We start from the raw sequence: 20,199 nt of genomic DNA, 5'->3' as shown, positions 1-20,199 counted from the left end.
CAAATAAAAAAATATTTTTCAATTTTATGAAGAACTTTTGAAATTTTTGAGAAGTGTTTTCTTTTTTTAAATCATATGATTGTTGACCTGCAGGGTTGCATGATAGGCAAGTAGGAGTTGTAGATATAATGAAAAAAAAAATACTCTTTTCATTTATTACTTGTTACATTGCCATCATAGTATGAATAAAGGGAGTATAATACTTTCGTAATACCTAGAATTTTTTCAAGAAAGAAACTTGCTGCAAATTTTTTTTTTTTTACTTGAAACTTTTATTTTAATATCTTCAATATGTTAGTCTCATTTATTCACATAAGCTATATTTAATTATTATCTTATGCTATATTTTATAAAAGTTAAGTATATGTTTTAGTCGTTAATCGTTGGACTAGAGTTTTTATTTTGGTCCCAAATATTTTGGTTCAATTTGGTCATTCATGTATATAATTTTTTTTTTCATTTAAGTTCTTACAACAACTACACACTAAAAGAGTGAAGATGTATCAATTTTTAAATAGTATTTTAAGTTTGACAATGGTCAGCCCATTACATTTTAATGGGAACAATTTTCAGTCCATGAATTTACACTACCTCCGTGATACTTTTAACTCAATTAATAAAGTGTAATTATACCATCATTTTGTCAACTAGTTTTTGGTGAAAGACTTAATTGGAAAAAATCAATATATTAGAAATCTGATTGAAACTTTTAAAATATTAGAAACAAAATTGAAAAAAATAATCAAACGTTGAGGACATATCACATATATATTTAGCTTAAACATTTTAAACATTTTTAATAATAATATATTAGATAAATAAAATATTATATAAAAATTGTTTGATGTTCCTTTTTTATGAAAAAAGAAATAAAACTAAAACTAAAGTCTGAAACACATAAACCCCGTTGGTTTATAAATAAAAAATGAAAAAAAAAAAACAGAAAACCAAAAAATGAGAGAAAAAATGTATATAAAAATAAAAAATCGTCGTCAAATAAAGTCTAAAAAAATGTAAGTTTTCTGTTCTAAATTTAGTTCCTCGTTGTTTAACCCTCCGATCTCGAAGACATGTCATTCCATCGATCTAATTACAGGGGAGAATATCAAAGGAGGAGTTGTCCGAGTACGAGGTTGGATAATAACCGAGCTGAACACTCAGCCGAGCTGGACGTAAAGTCAAACGATTTACCCCACTATTTGCGTAATGACAATCTAACCGCTCCCCCACTAAACATTCTGGTTTCCTATTTCCACCGAGTGGGAACCGTTTAATTCAAATGAGGAGCCAAACTCCTCAACGGTCATTTCCTTACTTCATCTATAAATACCATGAGACAAATAGAGAAGGGGTATGCAAAAACTGATTAACATATGCTTTTCCATTATTTTATAAAGCACAGAGACTAACTAGACCGTCGGAGTGCTAACTTTTTTTTGCAGGTCTCAAATCCAAGAGTGTTCTCGATGATCTATTGTGATTATCGATTTTTCGGCAAGAACACTCGTTAGGTAGATTTTAGATTGGGAAATATATAGCATGTGAAATGGTACAACATCACATTAATTTTATTCACTAACTAACTTCACTTCAGAATGGTTGATAATAAATTTAGTTTTATTGATCATTTTAAGTGGTTAAAATTTGGCTTTAGTTAATTAGATGACGATTTCAATTATACATGCGTTTAAACCACACCTTGTCGACAATATTACCAAGTTTTGTTTTCAACTTAAAATATTTATTTTTTAAACGAATATACAAAGAAAATTATAATTAGCATTATTTTCATTTATAAGTTTACTTGTTCAGTTCTTACTCTCAATTTGATCACTGTAATAGGCAAACTCAACAAATATCTTATATATCTATCCTCAAAAAGTTAAATATTGGAATCTTCACACTCACGAATGAATTTCAAGTCTGACATGTTATTATTATTATTATTATTATTATTTTTTTGAAATCCATGTATCCGGGTCAGCTTGCGTGCACCTCGACTAATCACGGGTCAACCGTCTGACCCTACTATATTTGGTTGACAAGGTAACTCGTAGGATATTAAATCGTAGGTAGGTGGCAACCATGGTTTGAACTCATGTGCCGCCAACCACTACACCGACGATTTTGCTGTGGTTGTAATAATTCTTATAAATACCAAAGGTAATGGTAAATTGAGGAATCTAATTACTTATTACTCATGATTTGTCAAATTTTACCTTAAACAACCAAAAAATAAAAAGATAGAAGTCAAGACGTGAGGATAGATGTATAAATTTATGTCCATAGGTTCAATAGGATAATTTTAATTTCTATATTATTTAACTTTGGTTGATTTTGATCTTTCTAGTTTTGAAATTTTCATTTTTATTATATACATATATATTACCCAAAATAAAATATTATTAATATAGATATAATATGTAAGCATACTATGCTTTGTACTCAAATAATATAAACATAATATTAAAATAAAAATTTTAAGTTATCAAAAAAATAATAATAATAATAATAAATTTTAACTTATTTTGAGGATGAAATGCCTATAGAAAAGCGTCGTCGTGACAGGGAACAGAAAAGCTTGACTTCCCACTGACTCTCACATTGGGAATGGATTCATCGCTAAGAAAAAAATTAATGATTTGATCGCGATCGACCATCGCGATTTCTGGAATTCCAAGCGTCGATTCAGTTCCACAGAGTGAGATCGGCGATGAAGTTAGCGACGGAGAACGAGAGAGAAATGGAATCCTCCGATGAGGAAGAGGAGGAGGAGGAGGAAGAAGAAGAAGAAGTATGGAGGAAACACTACTCATCCAGACACAGAATCTTACTCGTCGGAGAAGGCGATTTCTCCTTCTCTCTGTGTTTGGCCAATCGCTTCGGATCCGCCCGCAACATCGTAGCCACTTCCCTCGATTCTCAGGGTCTGATCCTTGCCTTTTCTTCTGTTCTATGTTGAACTGATTTATTCATTTGATTGCATTTCAGTTGACTGATTTCATTTCATTTGATTTCGCTCCTCGATTTTCGATTTCTCGATTCTCAGATGACCTAGAAAAGAAGTACAGCAACGCAATTCGGAACGTGAGGGAGCTAGAAGAAAGGGGATGTTTGGTATTCTACGGGATCGACGCCCGAAACATGAGCCAACACTTCTTCCTCAGGACGCAGAGATTCGATCGCATCGTCTACAACTTCCCTCACGTCGGATTCCTTTTTCGCGAAGACAGTTTCTGCCAGATCCAGTCAGTAACCGATCGTCTTCTCTTCTTCATTACACATCGAATTTTCCCTTACCACTGGAACTAACTACAGGTTAAACAAGGAATTGGTGGAAGGGTTTCTGAGGAACGGTAAGGCTCTGTTGAAGAAAGGAGATGGGGAGATTCACGTGACGCACAAGGAAGGGGAACCGTACGACAAGTGGGAGCTGGTGGAGGAAGCCATGAAAATGGGGCTCAAGTTGCAGGAAGCGGTGCCGTTCCGGAGGGGTGATTATCCGGGATATCAGAACAAGAGAGCCGATGGTGGTCAATCGGATGAGCCATTTAGGCTTGGGGATTGCAGCACTTACAAGTTTAAGCTCGATGAATCTCGCTAACATGGTGATGGCAAAGCAAATGAAGGGAGCTTCTTCTTCTTCTTCTTCTTCTTCTTCTCTATGCCGTAGACTTTGTTATGAACTCTCTGATTCTGTCATTTGTCTCTGAGAAACTGAGTTTGGCAATGGCGGATGCAGTTTCATTGTCGCTCTCATGAAATCAATGGCAAATTAGGCGAAAATTATCAGGTATATAGTATTTTTAGGAATTGTGCATCACATTAGTAATCAGATTAATGATGGTGGTTTTTTTGGATGAGTATAGAAATCACCATTTTAGCTAGATGGAAACCACCAGGGATGACCTAGTAGTTAATAAAAACTGATATAAATAGCAAAAGAATTCACAGCAAATGAGTTCAAACTGTGGTGACTATCTATTTAGAATTTAATATCCTATGCATTTTAAAGATAAAAAAGATTGATTTTGAGTAATTTTGTTTTTGTCTTTTTTGGTAAAAAAAATATGGAATGCATTTCTAGGACGAAAATTCATGCAATTTCAATCGAAATTTTATTTTTATAATTAAAATTGAAATGGAATGAATCTCAAGATTCATGCAATTCTTAAATTGTAGGCGAGATTCATGCAAGCTTAACCAAAATTTCACGAATCTCATACTCTGATCCCATGAATTTCAGGACTTATAAAAGATGTATATGAAAAAAATAGAAATATATTTGTGCTTGAATTGGTGAAAGAACTTGATAATGATTTTATATTAACTGGATGAGGGCAAAATTATAAAAAAATACAAATAAATGACATTAACGAGGTTGGAAAAAATATTTTTGAGGTGGGAGTCAATTTTCTAAAACTCATAACTTTTTGGATTATTTTTTTCAATTACCCTCTTGTTTTATGGATTTTATAGTGTTTTTTTTTTCAAAGGAATTTTGTGAATGAGGTTATTGCTACTGAAAATTTTCATGCATGACCTACATTAAATATTTATAGTTATAGATTTATTGTGGTTGTTTAAGAAGTTACAAATAAGTCTCCTTTTAGCCATATATTTATTCTAATAAGATGTTTTCTTTCTATTTTATTGCCAAACTTAATGGAATATATATATATATATATATATATATATATATATGTAAAAGATTTTTTGTCTTGTGTTTTATTACCACTCATATACGAGCAAGATTGTTATTTTTGTTTAAAAAGACATGAACATTGGACGGTAAAATTAGGATTAATTTTGTAATATTTTGAAAATCAAACTCTAAAACTAAGCCAAATACCCTTGATATTATAAACTCGTGTTAAAGATATAAATTTACAAATCAACCTCGCTTGAACACTTCTCTCTAGAGATGGGAGAGACACATTCAAGCTTCAAATGGACAAGTTTAAAATAAATTAGAAAGAGGAACACAATGCTTCGATTAAATCCTATCAATCTTAAATTGTTGTAAAGATTTTTTTTTTCTTTTTACTGGTTCTTATGAAATTATAACATTACTCTCATCTAAATGAACAATATCAAGCCAACATGAGCATGTAAGACAATATCAAAGAAATATGAAGACACAAGATACACAGTGTTTCGATAGTAGCAGTTAAGAACTATTAGAAAGAGTAGACGTTTGGTATATATATTGCATTACAAACAAAATAATGAAGATTCAACCATCCCGATTCCTTTAATTACTATTCATAGTTCATGTGGTTAAAACATAAATCTTCGATCAAAAGCTGGAATGGAAGTTCAAATACTTGTCGACTTGTCCCACATGGTCTTGAACTCTACTGTATTATCTATTTCTATTCGATAACGAAGTTCTACAATACTAGAAGAGAGCTTGCAGATTGAAGAAAATAGTCTTTGCTTTGTAACATCAGGAAAGCAATAACTTATTCACATCTGAATTATTTATGAAAATTCTACAGTTTATATAAAACTAGATAATAATTGAACCATCATCATCAATTCTGTTGAATAAATTTGATTTTACATTAAAAAAAAGAGAAGGATGCTTCTCTCCCATAGAACTGCTTATAAACTTGTTGAAACATTCAACAAAAGACAGGTAAGAAGCTTACAATAAAAATTAAAAATAAAGATGCTGATGGCAAAGTTTTTCCCTTTTTTCCTCTATATCTTCCAAGCTTATATTTTGTAATTATCCAGGGAATTCTTATATTCTTGACTTTTATCATCTAAAATACTCAGCTTCTTTTTTTAAAATTTCATTCACTAAGGAACTTCCCTTGAAAGTTGGTTCTTGGAAACTTCTGATTTTCTGGGTAGAATTTGTTCATTTCATTGACTTTGATAGTTCTATCGAATAGAAAAACCTCCTGATTTGGCTTTAAATGCTCATTCTCAGACATTGATGCTTCTGAATTACATCTAATCTATAACCAGAACATCTTCCTCAACATATTATTCATTCTCAGTAATCTTCTCCTCTGTTCTTCCACCCTTTGGTTTCTGGGGAAAATAGTGTCTTTGCTTCTTTTGACAACGAGAGTATCAATCAAAGCAAACATCAAAACAGAAAATGGGAGGAAAACCTTCTAAGCAGATTGAATGACATTTCCACTTCCATGGTGCTGATCAGGGGCAGTCATCAAACTGTTCGTGTGTTTGTCATTCTCCCTCGAGCATTAGTACGGCGTCCATTTTTCGTTCCCCAGATTATCTCAAAAATGGCGACGATTTTGACTCCCTTGAACAGGTACCATCCATCTTCTCTCATCAGTTCCATTGAAGCGTTTCCGTTCGCCTTGTTTATGTAGTTTTTTGCACAAACGGCTGAAAATTAAATACTGGGTCAAGTTTTCTTTGCGTAAGAAGATTGAAAAGAAACATCTTGGTCACAACTTTACCCTGTTTGAGAATAGTGTTGGTGCCTAGAAAATCTGTTAATCACTTAATTGGATTCATAAATCCTGATTAGATGCTAAAGTTGATTGACTATGGCACTTGCAGGTGACTGGAGCCCTTGCACAGGCAGGCTTGGAGTCTTCCAACCTTATCATAGGGATTGACTTTACAAAAAGCAATGAGTGGACAGGGAAAAAATCTTTCACGGGGAGGAACCTGCATGACCTTGGTGGAGATTGTCCCAATCCCTATGAGCAAGCAATATCCATCATCGGAAGGACGCTTCGACAATTCGATGAGGATAACAGAATCCCCTGCTACAGCTTTGGAGATGGTTGGTGTGATTTTGTGATCGAACTGTAGAATTTCATGACATATCTGTAACTTTGAATCTTCAAAGCTATATCTTAAAGTTCCAATCATCTCTCATTCTACTTCTTCAGCAACTACAGGCGATCAGCAAGTTTTTAGCTTCCATCTGGAAGATAGGCCCTGCCATGGTTTTGAGGAAGTGCTCTCTTGCTACCGAGAAAGAGCTCCTCATGTAAAACTAGCTGGTACATTTTCCTCACTGGAATTCCATTCTCTTCTTCATGCCCCTTAAATTTTCATTCACTCATGTACCATTGATATGTCAGGTCCAACATCATTTGGTCCGATCATCAGAAACGCCATCAGAATAGTCAATGATAGCGACGGGCAGTATCATATTCTTCTGATCATTGCTGATGGACAAGTTAATGGCTACATATTAGTTGAAGTTGATCCTTGTTATTCAGACTGCTTTTGGTTCCTCTAAAGCTGATTTGGTTCATATTATCCTGTTCTCTGTGCAAGGTCACAAGAAGTGTAGACACTCCTTATGGCCACTTTAGTCCTCAAGAACAGAGCACCATTGATGCTATTGTGGAAGCAAGGTTGATTGAAATTTATAAATCAGCACATGTTTGAAACATTGACAATTGACATTGCCTTTTGTAGCTTCAGTTTTGATCTTCTTTGTGCAGCAAATACCCTTCGTCCATAATTTTAGTCGGTGTGGGTGATGGACCGTGGGACCAGATGTACGAGTGTGATGATCAAATCCCGGCTCGAAAATTCGACAATTTCCAGGTGAAAGAGAAGAGAAAGAACTAGCAGACTCTTAAGACCATCTTTCTAGTTCTCTTTTCAAACTTCTGTTTTCATTCCGTGCTTGATTGTCTGTTGCAGTTCGTTAATTTTACTAACATCATGTCGATGGCCATTCCAACGCCTAGAAAGGAAACTGAATTTGCACTGCAATCTCTAATGGAGATACCACCACAATACAAAGCAACAATCAGCCTCCAACTTCTGGGGTAAATTACCAGCAGAATGTTCCGATAATGCAGCTTATCAATGTTATTGCCTTTTCCCAAGGTTAACTCCACTTTCTAAAATTTCACTCGCAGCCAAAAAAGAAAAACTGAAGGGCGGTTCCCTTTCCCAATGCCACTCCCTCCTCCAATCGCCAATATCTCGCTCAACTCTTCTCCAAGCTATAGGCGCTCTCCAAGCTATAGGCGCACAAACAGTGACATGCCCACATCTCCATTTGGTCTTGCTCCCTCTCCCCCGAACAGCAACATACACACACCTCCATCTGGCTTTGCTCCCTCTCCCTCTCCTTCAGGGCGTTCACCGCCGTTGTCGTTGTCATCATCATTTAACAGGGTAATGCTTCTTACAGTTTAAAGAGCAGTAACATCAGATAACCACATATTAGCTAGAAACCTACAATGTTATTCAAAGACGATCTATTTCTTAATGATCCCATTGTGGTTTGCAGATTTGTCCCGTATGCTTTTCTAAGGAGAGAGATCTGGTATTTGGGTGTGGACATCAGGTAATGTACCACGCCGCTTTTTCTATCTTTTTTCTTTTTTGAAAATAATGGTTACATACAAACAAGTACCTTTGTTGCAGGCATGCTCGGATTGTGGTAAAGATCTCTTCTTCTGCCCATCATGTCAGACCCAGATAGAAACCAGGATAAAGCTGATCAACTAACAATATGAATCAGGAATAAGCCAGTTCTAGGAATTCTCTGAAAAAGCATTTCTGTATTGCTAAAGTAATCGTAGCAGAGATTTGTGTGCTTAAGAACAACCAAGTGTTTGATCATTTTGATTGGTGTGCACAAAAGTTAAGTATATGCAATGCCCATATCATTTCCTACAAAAATATGGGCTACCAAACAAGCACTTTGATGTCAAAAGTTAAGGACAGGTTACAAATATCTTCAACAATACTTTCCAGTCATTGAATCCTAAAATTTATTTCAACTAAAAACCCCCCATGGATTCTGATTTCTCGGATCAAATGGTTAGCTTCTGACAAAATCAGGCTGATTGGTGACGGATCTAACCCATGCCCATTTATGATCTCTCGTATTAACTTCATTCTTTGCTTCTGCCACCTCTTTCAATGGAATATATGAATAGTGTCTATTAATAGGGCCAGGGACAAATCCAGTATAACCAGCCATTACGCCATGGATGGCCGAATGAGCCAGCAAGGAACAGTAGGAGTTATCCGTAGCATTTGCAGGCACCGCACGGATCATATAAGTAGGATCAATATATTTTACTGTAAACAACTCACCAGGGTGCGTTCTCGCCCACCAATTCCTGAGCTCCGTCTTCAACCATCCGCCCACGTCCAAGAAGACGGGATTTCCAGATTCGTCCCTCTCTTCTTTTTGAGCCTCAGTTCTAGGTATCAAATCTTGCCCTGCTCCCTCTGCAACCACCAGAACCGCATGGCCATTCTCCTTCAGTTTCTGATCGAGAAACGTAAACAACCCTCCGCTGCCTTCCAAGTAGAAGGCCATTTCAGGTATTAAGCAGCAATCGACGTCTCGGCTGCTCAGTGTGGCGTGAAGAGCGATGTGGCCGGTGCTTCGGCCCATCAATTTGACCAGACCTATGCCGTTCACCGCGCTCTCGGCCTCCACATGGGCGGCACTGATTGCCTGCTGCGCCATTTCGACGGCCGTTTGAAATCCAAATGATTGATCGATGATTCCGACGTCGTTGTCGACGGTTTTCGGAATTCCTGTGACGGCGACTTGAAGTCTCCGACGACATATTTCGTCGAATATCTTGACGGCGCCGCGCATTGTGCCATCTCCTCCGATAATGTAGACCTATTCATTCGCAACAAATCGCCATTGAAACAACCCCAATTCAATCAAACTCCTAAGACCAAAAACTGCAAATTATTGGACATGACGTGCAGTGAATGGTGATCAAATATTATAGATTTTTCTCCAGAAAATTGTTTTTAAAATATAGTACTTCTTGTTTTGTTTTCTTCTTTTCTTAATTCGTAATTTCCTTTTTTTTTAGTACAATTCGTAATTACTTACTCACTCAAAGTCTCAAACAGAATTATATAATGCTAACATTAAAATTTAAAATTCACGTATGATTCAATGATATTCAGGAAAAAAAAAAAACGTGTGTGTTTTTCTTCTTGAAATAAGTCCAAAAATGTGTTATCGCGATAAAATCACATTATTTTCATCTAAGTTAAAATAAAATTTTAAAAAATATATATTTTCGCATGTATTTCAAGAACAAAATAATAAAGATAAAACTTAGGTCTTTACTGGTGAATATGTATTTTTTCACTCGCCATGATTAAAAAAATTTGACAACTATTTATCCTATTTTGTTTTCCTTGCTCCATCTTGCTCCATAGTTATCAAATTTTATTCTATTGCTAAAAAGGAGTACTACTCCATACCTTCACACTATGATTTTTCTTTTCTCTAGTATTTTATTTCTAAAATTTTCCTTCATTTCTATACCATCTAATCGAGAGGATAAATAAAAAGAAAAACGAACCAATCGAAAGTGGAAACAGAGAGAAAAAGAAACAAATTAAACCTGATTGAAACCCTGATGTTGTATCGCATCAACGATTTTGTGGAGATCGAATCCCCCTCTGGAGGTTTCGAGGGCGGTGCCGCCTCTCTTATGCCAGTTATGGACCAGCTTCGGGTTCAGCTCCACCGCGTTGTCGGAATAAAACCCTCTGTATCCGGCCACGATCCCACAGATCCGCCGCACGCCGTACACCTCCCACAGCCCCACCACCAGCTCTCTGATCACGGTGTTCATCCCCGGGCACAGCCCCCCGCACGTGACGATCGCCGCCCGGACACTTCCCGGTTCGAAATAGATGGACCGGCGCGGACCGGCGCGATGGTACGCCTGGAGTGGGGCCGCCGCCGTCGCCGGAAAGTTGGCGGCGAGGTCGAAGGCGGTGTGGCGGAGGACGACGTCGGTGGGCGTGACGTAGAAGCCGTCGGATGGGTGGAAGAATTGGTTGCTCTGGAGAGGGTTTGTGTGGGTCTGGAGGTCCGGGAAATAGTCCGTGAGGTGGGGGAGCTTTTCGACGCCGATGGAGCGCTGTTGATCGGTGGTTCCGGCGGCCATTATTTTAATTATTTTGCGAGAGCCAGAGAAGAAGAAGAACAAAGTGGGATTATAATGGGGACAGAGTTGTTGAGGTGGCTTGTTAAGAGGTCGACAGGAGGAGGAGGAAGAAGAAGGAGAAAATTGACTAACATATTGTTGGAACAGAAACTTGGCAGATTCTGGTTAAAAAGACTCATCTACTTGGTTTATCTATATTGGTTGCTTTATATTTTATTTAATAATTTTTTCCCTATCCAACTTTTTAGACCTCCGATCCACCTCTAAAATTTGAACAAGATATGTTTAACTACCCAAGTATACTCGGATTGACAATTCAACTATGACTTTTAAATGGTCGGTAACTTATCTACTAAATTATATGTTCAAATTAATAAGTGTGATTAATTCTAAGTTTAGTTCCTCAACTTTGGCTATATCTAAATAAAGAAGAAATTTCTGCTTTTTTCTTACTAATTTTTAAGAGAGGTAAAATATATATCAAGAATTTCAAAAATAGAAAATATAAAACAAAATACACATCAAATGACATCGTAATAAATACAACATGAATTACAATAATAACCACGTAGCGTAAGAAAGTGTAGGCGTAGGTACTAAGTAGACAAGTTTTGAAGGAGTGGGAGATCTCAAACTTTAGACTGACAATAAATGTTATATACATTTTAGCTATGATTTGAGAGATAAGTTTTGAACTTTAAAATTACCTAAAGTTTTTTAATAGCATATTAATTTTGAAATTGTTTTGCTAATATAGTTATACCCATTAAAATGTATATTTCGACCAAAAAATTTCACCCATCATGTTCATAGTCACCACCCATGCTAACCACACCACCAATAAAAATTTGACAGTTTTTTTATTTTATAAAACGCAAAAAAAATGTACATCTTTTCTTTACCTTTTTTTTTCCTACCGCAAGAAATCTAACCATTAGCAAAGGATGAGTGCCGAATATTTTTCCAAATAGAACAATAAATTATTAGTCCACACTCATCTTTGGACCATAGCTAAAAAGTTCCACTGCCTTTTAGTTATTTGTAACTAAATATTTTTCTAACAAACAATAATCCCCACACATGACACAGGTACAAATATTTTTCACAGCGAAAGTAAAATAACAAACAAAAACACAGGGAAAGAGGGCAAAAGATGTGACGAAAAACAGCTATACCTCCATATATTCCCAAGATAAATTCTATAATGTGATTGAAGGAGCCAACATCCAAAGGAGGGAGATAACCAGAGAGATTATAAATGGCACAGTAAACATAAATTTCCTGCATGACTCCCTTGACGCCAATTAACAAGGATACGAAACCGCTTTCGTAAAGCCCTTTTAGTTGGCATTCAGGGAGCCAGGCAGGTCGGTTTAAAGAGGACAACATCACACTATCGGTGGAGGTTGCAGCAACAACAGGATTGAGAAATCATTGAGAGTGGGACTGCTTTTTTATACGAAGCAGAACAGAGGAAACAGAGCATATCGTGGGGAAGGCCGAATCTGTCTCGAGTCTCAAGTTTAATTTGTTTGTTTGGCAGAAAGAAATGGGATGAATAAATCCAAAAGGGGTTCGTGGGATTTGGTGGAGTTGGGGCTGGCCTGGCCGGGCGCAAAAAGCAACGAAAACGACAATGGCCAGAGTGATGGTGAAGTTGGAGTTGAGTTTGGAATTGGCTGTGAAAAATGTCTGTTTCATTCCAAACAAAATATTTGCTAATTTACTTTTAACAATTTAACATTACAGCGAAGCTAGGCTCTTGGCCTTGGGTTTGATGTGTATTTCGTCCATTTCAATGTCCACGTTATTGTTTGTCGTTGTTGTTAATTTGATATTTCCAATGTTTTAGTTTAATTGTGTAGAATGAGAGAGAGAGGCCCAGCTTCAACCTCAATTTCAACTTTTGTTATTTTATTTTTTCACACCTTCAACAGAATCATGGGTTTACTTTCACTATGCGTATGTTTTTTATGGTAATGGACCATGGGCCAACTGAAGTTATGGACCATTTAATTGTTGGAAATATTTCAATTTTTCTAAGAGTTTTGAGTTTTAGTGCGTTGAACGGAAGAAGATCTAGTCCAATATTGAGTTTGAGTTAAACATGCATTTTGATCCATCTCCGTTCTTTCTCTCCCATCTCCGACCAACAACCTTCGATCGTTTTTCATTTTTAAGTCCAATACATAACGTGAGGGTTATTGATAATTTTTTTTGTTTCTTTAAAATGAGGAAAAAATTATTATATGAAACTATTGGTACAAAGAGAATTTAATTTTTCTAATAACATTTTTGGTGTCTCCGCTCGCCATCGACGGTAGGAAATGGATAAAGATAAAAATGGTCGGTGGTTGTTGGTTAGAGATGGGAGAGGAAAAGAAGAAGGATGGAAAGCCACCGACAGTCAACTAACTCTCAAATGACAATTTATAACTATTTTTCAAATTGTAAGGACAAAAAATATCTATTTTGAAACTTAGGGACTAAATATACACCTACATCAAACCTCCCAAAGTGTTGAAACTTCAGGGACTAAATAGACACATATCTCAAACCTCATGAACCAATAGTGTATTTTTTCCTTATAAATAATATTTGCTTTTTAATAGACAATTAAAAAGATTGGTACAACATTGAGAGTGAAGATTCAAATCCACGAACATTTATAGAAAATAAAAATCTTAACCAATTAAGTTATACTCATATTGACAAAAGACAATTAAATTATTTGATCATGTCATATACATTATATAATGAACTAGATTCATTAATTCTTAGGAGATTATTTTTTTTAATGCAAAACCAAATAGTTCAATGAATTAGCATATATCTCCAATTAAGAGGGTGTGAATTCGATCTTCCCACCCCACATATTATACTAAAAAAAGATTATTTTTTATAATTAAATTGTTTAATTATAAAATATATCTTAATGATGAATTGGATTCATTATTTAACTATTAATTAAATTGTTTGATCGGAAAATATATCGTAATAATTAATTAGATTCGTTATCTATTAGAATCATATTTCTAATTAAATGGCTTAATTGGAAGATATATTACAATAATGAATTTGATTTCATTGTCTAATTAGTAGAGATATTTTTCCATTAAGAAAAGTAAACTGTGGACATAAATAGAATCATTGAGTGAATTCTGATGAATTAATCAACAACCTCGTAAGTTGAAAAAAAAGAAAAAGAAAATATATATAATTATATACACACACGCATACATACACACAACTCTCCTACTAATTGGCCAAAATTCATATAAAGTAAACTATATATATAGCTCTCCTACATATTGGCCAAATTTTATAAAGTACTCGCACTTAGTTTATTCATATTAAAATCAAGTTTATATTAAAGTGGCAAGTATATGACCAAAATGAACATAGATCAGCAGTAATTGACATATACCTCAAATCAAGAGGTTGTGAGTTTGAATCTCTCTCCAATATGTTGTACTAAAAAAGTACCAAGTAAGTTTTTTTTTTTTTTTTGAAATTTTACATTTTTAAATTGCTACTCCAAATTTCTAACTTTACATTTGCAATATTTAAATAGTTGATTCTTTACAATATTACCCTATTTTTTAAACATATTTATCTTACTATGCTTTTTTTTAATTCTCTTAAATCTTTTGTGTTATTATTATTAATTTTTAATATAATAACATTGTTTAGAAGGAATTTGAATTCATTATCTTTTAGTGGGAGATAAGTACCTTAATCAGTTTAGTTAAATTGGGATGGAAAATCAAAACGCAATCTACTTGGAGACCGATTCTCTAGGTGGTTGAACTTCTTCACGCACGAATTCAAAATCTGACTGAAATTTGGTGGCTACTCCAAGATGCAAAGAGAATAGAGGAAGAGATTAGTATGGTTTCAAATGTAATAGCACGGCTCATGATATTGTCCGAAGAGCTATGGTGTACACTTTGACAAAAGAGCGGACTTTTGAGTTTCCCATCTTGTTGATGGAGTTAACACACATTGATTAGTTTTTTTTTTCCTATTTCTATTCTAAAAAAAATCAGTTTAGTTAAATTCGAATTCTTCTCCTACTATTAATTATTAAATAAATGACAGAGACTATTAAAATTTGTAGATGAGAGTTCATAAATAAGGTATGACAATCATATTCACTTTAAAATTTTAAATCTTTTAGAAATATTTTATAAAATTATTATCATTACTTTTTTTTAAAAGATGATTTTGTGAGGTCCACCATTGCAGATAAGACAGATCAGGTTGATTTTGTGGGATGTATTTGAAAATTCTCCTTTAAAAAAAAAAATGAAAACGACTTTATTTTTCCAATTTTTATTAAACCGTTAATATTGAACAAAATCCCTAATGAAATTAATTTCACGTATTCCTTAACGATGTGGGTTTGACCGTCTTCTTCTTCGTCCTTCCCTTTTTAACTGCTCTCTGTTTCTCTGTTTCTGCATAAACTAACGCGCTAATCTTCGGCTTCCGTAGTGTTCTTTAAACCCTCTGGAATTCTACCTTCATTGCGATTAATCCACATTCGAAGAAGCAGATCCAGCCCCAAAAATGTCTTACGCTTACCTCTTCAAGTACATCGTTATCGGCGATACTGGTACGTCCCTCACACCCTGATTGATGATTGGTTTGCATTTGTATTTCTCCAATTATATGCGGCTTTACTTGTATGCCATTTTTGGTCTTCAATTGCGAATTTAATCGTTTCGTCTTCAGGTGTTGGCAAATCGTGTCTCCTTCTTCAGTTCACGGATAAACGATTCCAGCCTGTGCATGACTTAACTATCGGGGTCGAATTCGGGGCAAGGATGATCACTATCGATAACAAACCAATTAAGCTGCAGATTTGGGATACGGTACGTTGCCCTAGTTTCTAATCCGGATCTTCAGTTTTTTGTTGTTACGTAAACGGTAGGCTAAGGTAGTCTGGGAGAATGTATGTATTTTTAAGCACATTAGACTCTCTGATTTGGCATAAATTTCCAGGTTACTTGTAAATTATCAGCCTCTCTATCACCTAGTTTTCGACAGATTCTTCCCTTCTCCGTGTGAATTTCTAATGTTTCTTTGTCACTTTTCGTTTAATAATGGGATCTTTGTGGATATAGTACTTGGAACCAAAACTAAAACTACTTCCTCCTTACTTTCTTGGTGTAACTTTCGATGGCCTTATTTATTGTATATTCAACAAGTGGGTCAATTGATACTTTCCATCGAATAAAGGTAAGCCACTGATTGGAAGTAGGAGCTATTACTTATTGTATGGGTAACTTCTATTTTATTTTTATTCATTGAATTGGTAGGAACAAGAATTAGTTGATCTTTCCTTTTTTGGCACCAAGACATGAATTGCTACCATGTTGTGGAATCTGTCCTGTCATCGTCTCTTGATTTAACCCATCAAAATTGTTGCATCAACATTGGGTCGAGTTTTTCCCTAGTCTGGGGGGCCTAGGTCTTAAGTGTTTATAAAGCTAGGATTGCCTCTTCTCTAATTTATAAGACCAGTTTAGCTACTGTTAACGCAGTTCTAAATGTTAAAGTTTGTATGATTGTTTGTTACAGGCTGGCCAAGAGTCTTTCCGGTCCATCACGAGGTCCTATTACAGAGGTGCTGCTGGCGCCTTGCTTGTCTATGATATTACCAGGTCTTATTTCGTTCCCCTTTCTTCTTGGTTGACTAACTAGTATGCAAATGCGAAGTTCTTGTAACTTCATTATAATAATAGGATCTTTATATGCATTCTCAAATAATGTGAAGCTTAATCTAGAGTTGCGTTGAAGATGGGGGTGTTCTTGATGTAGATGTGCTTTCTTATTTACTCATTGCTTGTGGTGGCTGCTCTATTCAGGAGAGAAACTTTTAATCATTTGGTTAGCTGGCTAGAAGATGCAAGGCAGCATGCAAATGCAAACATGACAATAATGCTAATTGGTAATAAGTGTGATCTTGCTCACAGACGGGCTGTGAGCATAGAGGAAGGTGAACAGTTTGCAAAGGAGCATGGTTTAATATTCATGGAAGCATCTGCCAAAACTGCACAGAATGTTGAAGAGGTAACTGACTACATAAAATATGCTTATGCTGAAGTACTCTGAAGCAAAATGGGGCCTGTTTGTGTGTAAATTGTGATAGCATTATAAACATTTAAGAACTTTTATCTCTATAAATAGTAAGCACCTCATGTGCAGGCATTTGTAAAGACAGCAGGAACCATATACAAGAAGATTCAAGATGGAGTGTTTGATGTTTCAAATGAGGTTATAATCCATCTCTTATCTTTTCTACTTTGGCGTACATTTCCTATCCAATATTATTTTGTTTCCTAATAATTTCAGTAAAATTATAGTAAATTATAGTTCTATCATTATACTCATGGTTTTTTATTTAGAAAATAGCATTACAATGGTAAGGTGTGCCTTCAGACTTTCAAAATTAAATCTACAAGAAAGATTTTAGATGACTTAACAGTTGAGTGAATGCTCACATCAGTAGCATCACACTAATGGTTTGATGCGTTTGTTTTAAGATGACGAATTCGTGATTTGCGCATGTGTGACATATTAAATGCCTAACGTTTTAAACCAAAATCCAAGAGTATATTCAAGTTTGAACGATGCATTTGCACGGGGAATGAATGTATATGTTGCTGATGCTGCATTTTTCGTATGATCCTCAGTCTTACGGAATCAAAGTTGGATACGGCGGGGTACCGGGACCCTCAGGAGGCAGGGAGGGATCATCTTCCCAAGCTGGAGGCTGTTGCAGTTGAACCTTGAATTTTATCAGCTACCTGACTTCAATCTGTTTATGTCCTAATTACCTTTTTCTTCTTCTTCATCCTTTTTTTTCCCTCGTCTATCTCGTTCATCACATCCTGCTGTGAATATTTAGTTTATGTTTGCGTGTTAAAAAAATAGCCAAGTTCTGTTGAATGCTATACGCTATCAGTTTTCTTTCAATTCAATTGTAAATTCAACATTGTTTTGATTTCATTAGTTCTTATGGTGAACAATTTTTAGCACAATCTATCGAGATTTCTTGAATTCTAAGTAATGTCTTTGATGAGTTAAATTATATTGCCGAATGTTAATTTTGGTTTTTATTGCTATTTTTTTTAAGGAGTAATATAACACTAAGATTAAAATATAGAAATAATATTGTAGGAGTTTTGAATATTTCATATTGTTGGAGAGGAGATCGCGTGACATCTGAATGAAAGAATTGTAGGAGTTTAAGTTATCACCAACGGTCAATCTCCACACAATTCACGTTGCATATTCGCAATTTATTTTTTCTTGTTTACGAAATATTCACTTTAATTACTTTTAAAGAGTAAATGAAGATTTTTATTTATTTTTACAGTTGACTTTTATAAAACAATTAAATAAAAGGCGAAAAACTGTTTCTTAAAGCAATTTCCAAATAGTTCTTCATATGAACCACACATTGTTGAGTAATAAAATTTCTGCGGAATTTTTGTATGGTCTGTCCTCTCTCTGACTCTCTTGTACCTATCTAACATTTTGTGGACTCATTCATGTTCCAAATTTTGTCCTCTTAAAATTTACAACAATATTTGGATGATATAGGGTTCACTAAAAGAAGTACTTCGCAGTACTGTTCTTTTTTTTTTTTTTTTTGGAAATATATATAGAAAAAATCTCAAATTTTTTCATTCTTCCTGTGTGTCAAAAGGTGAATTGTGGTCATCAAAAGATGATATTCAACTTGTGTTTATCTTTATTTGTTTACTTGTTAAGCTAAAATTTTATAAATATTTGAAATAAAGCAAATTTTAGTCTCAAAAATCATTCAATAAGTTACTTTCTCTCTTTTATGATAAAAAATCAAACCGATTGATTGTCTTGATTGTCCTAATCATAAAGTTATACTAGAATCCATGCTTTCGAGCCTCTTATATTTGTTTAACTAAAAACATTTTTAGTAAAAAAATTCAGAAGATTAAATCAAACTAACTAGTTCCAAAAAAAAAAAAAAAACAATAATAATAAGAACAAGAAGAAAGAAGAAGAAGAAGAAGAATCTCCAGCTCCAACCTACCCTTATTTCCATAAAACTGGAGAATTTCCATTCTTTTGAAGCAGAGATGATCCCATGGGATTAAATTGGCATCGCGTCCCTACCAAATGGTTCATAGGAAGATCGCTCTGTTTTGTTTTGTTCTGTTCTGTAATGTAATATGCCCCAAGCGGAGGCCTCCACTCCAAACCAGATCACAAAAATACCTAAACAATACAATTTCATCATCATCCTCCAAATATATAATTCATCAAATCTACAATACGAACTGCTACTCCCTTTGTCGGAGCGGCTGATTTAGCAGGGAGTTCCAAATACAATCCATCCCCTCCGCCCCTCCGCCGTCCAACGCCGGCAGCGCCTCCGCCTCGTAAGGATCCGGCAACGATCCAGGATCGCACCACAGCAATTGCCCCGACAACTCCGTAAACGCCGTTCCAATTGTGAGCGTATCGTCCGCGGTGGACGCTCCGTTACTGTCCAAGGACGTGAAGAAGACGTCCTCGAATTTCCAGTCCTCCGATTTCGAAATCAGGCTGTCCTTCAACCACGGGAAATCGAACACGTCCAAATCAGACGACCTTCCAGTGGCTCCCTGCCCGCCGCCGCCGTCTGTATGCTGCTTCTTCACGTTGCCGATCTCCGGCGGCGAAGAATAAGATCGCTCGTAGCTCACAGCATCATCGGATGATGCGGCTGATGCTGATAATGATTCTCTGGCTCGCTTGGTGTTGTGGCGGTCCATTTGAAAGGAATCGCGGAAGAATCAACAGAAAAGTGGAGTCGAAATTGCGGGAAGATGAAGAAAGGGTTTGAGATTGTGAACAATATATATTTGGGGAAAGAAGATGAAGAAGAAGAAGAAGAAGAAGAAGAGAAATGGCGTCACGCATTTTGTGAGCCTGAAGCTGAGCCTCGGCCTCGTTTCTCCACTCTCAGCACGCATCATTCTCCCAACATGATAGATGAGGTCGAGGTTTTGGGGTTTGTTCCACTTTCGACGTTGCAACTCTCTCTCCCTCTCTCTCTTCCCTTTCTCTCTCTAAAAAGTTTTAAATTACAAAATTCCTTTCCCTAACGTCCTTTCCATTACGTTTCATTCGAACATTATTAACAATGTGTATATCGTATTCATTAATAATTTGTTGTGTGGGTTAGCAGTAATTGATCTATATCTTCAATCAAGAGATTGTAACGATCCTCATCCTCACATGTTGGATTAAAGTA

General features: G+C 35.5%; 5 protein-coding genes across 5 annotated transcripts; 3 read left to right on the top strand and 2 right to left on the bottom strand.

Annotated features, from left to right (window-relative positions):
- The first annotated feature begins 2,551 nt into the window (after positions 1-2,551).
- On the top strand, positions 2,552-3,796 carry LOC111005434 (uncharacterized protein At4g26485). Its single transcript, XM_022276923.2, has 3 exons — positions 2,552-2,927; positions 3,050-3,248; positions 3,319-3,796. The coding sequence occupies exons 1-3, from the start codon at positions 2,714-2,716 to the stop codon at positions 3,602-3,604; spliced, it is 699 nt and encodes a 232-aa protein (XP_022132615.1). The 5' UTR covers positions 2,552-2,713; the 3' UTR covers positions 3,605-3,796.
- Positions 3,797-6,115: 2,319 nt separating this feature from the next.
- On the top strand, positions 6,116-8,515 carry LOC111005456 (E3 ubiquitin-protein ligase RGLG2). Its single transcript, XM_022276955.2, is given in 10 exon segments — positions 6,116-6,292; positions 6,547-6,775; positions 6,885-6,998; positions 7,080-7,177; positions 7,279-7,358; positions 7,449-7,554; positions 7,654-7,781; positions 7,875-8,136; positions 8,252-8,308; positions 8,389-8,515. Coding segments are annotated over 10 exon segments (1,335 nt in total). The 3' UTR covers positions 8,473-8,515.
- A 37-nt stretch (positions 8,516-8,552) lies between these two features.
- PFK2 (phosphofructokinase 2) lies at positions 8,553-11,067 on the bottom strand. Its single transcript, XM_022276922.2, has 2 exons — positions 10,356-11,067; positions 8,553-9,610 (listed from the first exon to the last, which is right to left on the bottom strand). The coding sequence occupies exons 1-2, from the start codon at positions 10,905-10,907 to the stop codon at positions 8,789-8,791; spliced, it is 1,374 nt and encodes a 457-aa protein (XP_022132614.1). The 5' UTR covers positions 10,908-11,067; the 3' UTR covers positions 8,553-8,788.
- Positions 11,068-15,293: 4,226 nt separating this feature from the next.
- On the top strand, positions 15,294-17,985 carry LOC111005507 (ras-related protein RABB1c). The gene is made up of 6 exons (XM_022277019.2): positions 15,294-15,525; positions 15,645-15,784; positions 16,494-16,576; positions 16,781-16,985; positions 17,121-17,189; positions 17,609-17,985. Exons 1-6 carry the CDS (start codon positions 15,480-15,482, stop codon positions 17,699-17,701), a joined length of 636 nt encoding a protein of 211 aa, XP_022132711.1. The 5' UTR covers positions 15,294-15,479; the 3' UTR covers positions 17,702-17,985.
- Positions 17,986-18,977: 992 nt separating this feature from the next.
- On the bottom strand, positions 18,978-20,126 carry LOC111005508 (DNA binding / transcription factor). Its single transcript, XM_022277020.2, has one exon. It carries the CDS (start codon positions 19,715-19,717, stop codon positions 19,244-19,246), a length of 474 nt encoding a protein of 157 aa, XP_022132712.2. The 5' UTR covers positions 19,718-20,126; the 3' UTR covers positions 18,978-19,243.
- Positions 20,127-20,199: the final 73 nt, after the last annotated feature.

Source organism: Momordica charantia (assembly GCF_013281855.1).
Source record: "Momordica charantia cultivar OHB3-1 chromosome 1 unlocalized genomic scaffold, Mcharantia_2.0 BLBB01000001.1, whole genome shotgun sequence".
In the NCBI taxonomy this organism is placed as follows: Eukaryota; Viridiplantae; Streptophyta; class Magnoliopsida; order Cucurbitales; family Cucurbitaceae; genus Momordica; species Momordica charantia.
Note: the sequence above shows the minus strand (reverse complement) of the source record. Positions and strands in the feature narration are given on the sequence as shown.